The 4,188-nt window shown below is 46.8% G+C and overlaps 1 protein-coding gene across 1 annotated transcript; it reads right to left on the bottom strand.

Moving 5' to 3' along the window:
- Positions 1-261: 261 nt before the first annotated feature.
- Positions 262-1,548, bottom strand: LOC103632960 (ethylene-responsive transcription factor 11). The gene is made up of 2 exons (XM_008654664.3): positions 1,176-1,548; positions 262-1,080 (listed from the first exon to the last, which is right to left on the bottom strand). The coding sequence occupies exons 1-2, from the start codon at positions 1,393-1,395 to the stop codon at positions 617-619; spliced, it is 684 nt and encodes a 227-aa protein (XP_008652886.1). The 5' UTR covers positions 1,396-1,548; the 3' UTR covers positions 262-616.
- Between the last annotated feature and the right edge of the window lie 2,640 nt (positions 1,549-4,188).

Here is a 4,188-nt window from a genome sequence, read left to right as displayed (position 1 = left end):
ATCTAACTATATTTGTGATTAGTGGCACATTTTGTGGAATTGGGTCTTTAATAAATTTTATAGCTAGATATGGCTGACATTTAATTTGTTAAATGTTTTCGTTTATTCGTGTCAATGATTTTATATTATTCACGTGTTCTGGTTTCGAGAAACTCATTACGTATTTTTTTCACTGTTTGAGCGTAGTGCCGTACGTGGCGAGCCATCGTACCACCTAGCCCGTTTGGCCAACTATAGATTCAGCTGCCACAGAGCAGGTTCTAACAGCAACGAGCCAACGACTCGCGCGCATGAAGAATCGAATGTTGGCAAGCTAGGCTACCAAGCACTCGCTGTCAAGCTTGCGGCGCCGGCGGCGGACTGGCTGTGAAGCTTGCGTTGCGTGGTATAGTCGATTAGTCTCCTGATCATTAAGCCCTAGCTACCAACCACATCTTGGCAAGCAACTCTAATCAGGTGTGTTCAGGTGTCACGTCACGCACGCTCATGGAACACCGAACACGTTTGATAACAGCAAATGGCCAAATAATGCTGGACCGCGCGCGCTGCATTGGCATGGGAGGTCTGAGGTCATGGGCTCATGGGTACCGTGACGATCACAAGCGTCACGCGTGCCTTAGCGCCCGCTGCTCGCGCTGCTGCTGCCATGGTCTTGGCGACCGTCCACTGGCGGCAGGCGGTTCATCAGCGGCAACCCGGCCGCGACGGCCCGAACGTCGGCGTCGCTGCTGCTCTGGAGTATGTGCATGTACTGCCCGAGGTCGGGGAACTCCTCCCCCGCCGTCTCCGACTCCGCGGCTGACCGCAGCAGCTGGTGGGGCGACGACAGCGATGTCGTCGTCGTCGTAGCAGTAGCAGTAGTCGTCGGAAAGTTGAGCTTGGCCTTGGCGCCCTTGAACCTGCGAGCGGCGTCGTCGTAGGCGCGGGCTGCCTCCTCGGGCGTGGCGAACGTGCCGAGCCACACGCGCGCCGCCTTCTCCGGGTCCCGTATCTCCGCCGCCCACCTGCCCCACGGCCGCCGCCTCACGCCCCTGTACTGATGTGCCCGCGCCGCCGCCTGCAGCTCCGTCGTCCCTCCTCCTGGGGTGCCACGTCCCACGGCGGTCTCAGAAACGTACGGTACGGGACAGAGATATGCTAGCGTGCAGAGCTAGAGAGACGACCACGTGCCGTACCTTGCCGCGGCCCCGGCGGAAGCGCCGCCGCCTCGCCCCCGCGCGGCGGTGGTGGCTCAGTGGCGCAGACGACGTGCGTGAGCGCCGCGGCCATGACCGCGACGTCGTAATCGGCGCGGGCCGCGGAGTAACTGTGGCCGAGAAAGCCGTTCCCTGCTGCTGCTTCCACCTTTGGCCCCTCTCCGCGCCGAGGAGGGACGACGCCTCTCTGCCCATGCATGCTACCTCCCCGTCAAAGCCCATACGTCTATGAACTAAGCAAGAAAAGGTGATAAGATAACGATGTCAAGTAGAGGCCGCTGAGCACCCTATATTATATACGCAAGCTCCATGGTTTTAATAAAACAACAGTATGAACACACACGTTGTGCACAGTTATCAGTATAAACATGTACACACTATATATATATATATCGATAAGTATACCTAAAGGGTTGCCCTTTTTTCTAACAGAGTTTTTTGGAGTTCCTTTGTTTATGTTGCAGATTTTTTTAAGAAAAAACAGTTTTCTAACTTTAGGTTCTAGCTGTTTTTTTCCTTTCTCTTAACTCTTGTAGTAAATTTTTAGCTTCTAGCTAGACACATAAAAAACTTATTTCGATATGTTTTTAGCTTTAAAATTCATCTTCTAAGTTTTTTTTACTTTTTAAAAGCCAGCTCAACAGCTGTACCGTTTGTTTCATCTGCTGACTTTGATTGGTTAAAAGGTACGTTTTTATAAGGATGTGCTTTCACATAGTACATTTTTTTGCAGTAGCTTGGACCCTACTTTTGTCTTTAAGATTTCAGTTTTCTGTTTTTTTTCAAATGTTTGCAAATAGAGAGATATTTCATGGTTGTATCAAAGTAGATAGAGTCATTTCAAAGTAGATCGAGTCATGGGGAGTTTTTTTATTTTTATAGTTGTTTCAACCAAACCACTTACATTTTTTTCACAACACAACACATAGCTCGCAATAACTTTTACATAACGCACAATGTTTTTTTCTACAACTTAACACACAATTAAACCAAAATAAGGAACCATTTTAAGAGGTGGCTTCCAAAAAAAATGCATGTAAAAACAGTTTTAGAGATAGTTTGCCTTCAGAAGTCGGTTTCTAGAGTCAGTTAATTCTTGCGACCTCGTCTATTTTCAGAAGCGTCTCTAGAAATATTTTGGTGTTAATAGAAGACCGCTTCTAGAAATATTACCATTTCACCGGCAATCACAATATGATTGATTAGTTGCCCGCACTGACTCGTCCTGAGCCACTACATTTATATGTTTGTGCACGCAGGGCTCGAGCTGTATAAGCAGATGCAAAACAAGCCATTTTGCATGTACCGTGACCGTAGGCCATAGGTACCCTTAAACGGACATATCTAGCCGGTCAGCCTCGCGCAAGCCTGCCCGTGCCTGCACAGCCATCCAATCAGACTGAAGTGTCGTTTTGGTTCACGAAATGTAATATAAATGACAATGGTAATGATTCACACTCGAATATCAGCGGTAATAAGTTTGAATAGGTCGGTATCACTTTCTAGTGTGGTATCCGATTACGGTTTGACTTAAACAAACATAATTTAATATTATCGGTTACTCATGTTAAAATTATGCAAACCAAACAGCACCTGAGTGTTTTTCTTGTGGCTTTCCTGCTCGATGTAGCGGTAGGAGCAAATTTGCATAAGACGAGTTGTAATCCATATATACAAAAATAATGTAGAAGTCGGTACGGATTAAAGCCAAGTAAATATGCTGTAGAAACCACATGTGTATAGTGTGTTTTCTATGAGTCTAGGATTTTCAAAAAAAAATCGGTTTTTATACCAAATGTTGATCAGATATGTTTCTATAGGCGCTTGAGTAGATAGAGGCTGCTCAAGAAATCGCATTATAAACTGGTTTTGAGTTTTGACCGTCTCTAAAAACAATTTGGTAGTACTGTGCTCTGCAAGGACGCTGCTAATTATGACAGGGAGGCTGCTACCTTATCTCGTGAGAGTTGTGAGCTGGCAGTTCAGATCGTCCTTACGTACAAGCATTGCCAACACGTGAAAAAAATTAAGGTGTCGAGAGGAGACGAGCCGTTTTAGTTTCTTGACGCGAACACTGACACGATAGGTATATATAATATGTTACGTGCAACGATGCAAGTTGTTGAGTGGCAGACTGGCAGCGAAATCGAATCAAACAAGTCATCACGAGTGGAACAAATGGACGACATGCTCTCCAGCAGGAAGTTTCGGTGCAATTTCGTCTCGGCGAAGTCAGGGACCCCGACGACATGGCCGTTCACACTGAGTCGTCGAGTTATACCCTACAGTACAATGCAGTACGACACACGATTATATTTAATATCTATGAAAATAAATTTAATATTAAAGTATATATATAGTTTATATATCAGATATTAAATAGATAAAAAAATATTACATTTAATATATTTATTCAAAAGTTCGAGAAAGTTATGAGTTGAGGAGCTCTGATCTTTTTTATAAACCCCTCGATCACTCGTCCCCTCTCAGCTAGCTAGCAGGACACTGGAGCGTTTGGCTTTCTGCCCTATTGGACTTGATTTCTTATGGCCCATCTGTAGTGCAACGGCTCATTGTTATGCGAGAATCAAAGAAGGCACTACCGGAATCAGCTTCTTTGCCGTGTGTCTGAGACACACGGCAAAGGCTATTTTACACTCGGCAAATGCTTTGCCGAGTGTAACACTCGGCAAAGAACGCTCGGCGAACTGTACATCGGCAACAGCATCTTTGCCGAGTACTTTTTGTCGGGCACTCGGCAAAGACTTTGCCGAGTGCCATTTGGCACTCGGCAAAGAAAAGTCACCGTCACGGCGCCAAGTGACGGTGACGGATCCTTCGCCGAGTGCCCACGGCGACACTCGGCAAAGGAGGTTTATTTGCCGAGTGTCAGGTGGACTGGCACTCGGCAAAGAACCCTCCAGTGGGCCCCTTTGCCAGTCCCTTTGCCGAGTACCTTGGCAGTGGCACTCGGCAAAGACATCTTTGCCGG

This window comes from Zea mays, chromosome 7 (assembly GCF_902167145.1).
Source record: "Zea mays cultivar B73 chromosome 7, Zm-B73-REFERENCE-NAM-5.0, whole genome shotgun sequence".
NCBI classification, from domain to species: Eukaryota; Viridiplantae; Streptophyta; class Magnoliopsida; order Poales; family Poaceae; genus Zea; species Zea mays.
Note: the sequence above shows the minus strand (reverse complement) of the source record. Positions and strands in the feature narration are given on the sequence as shown.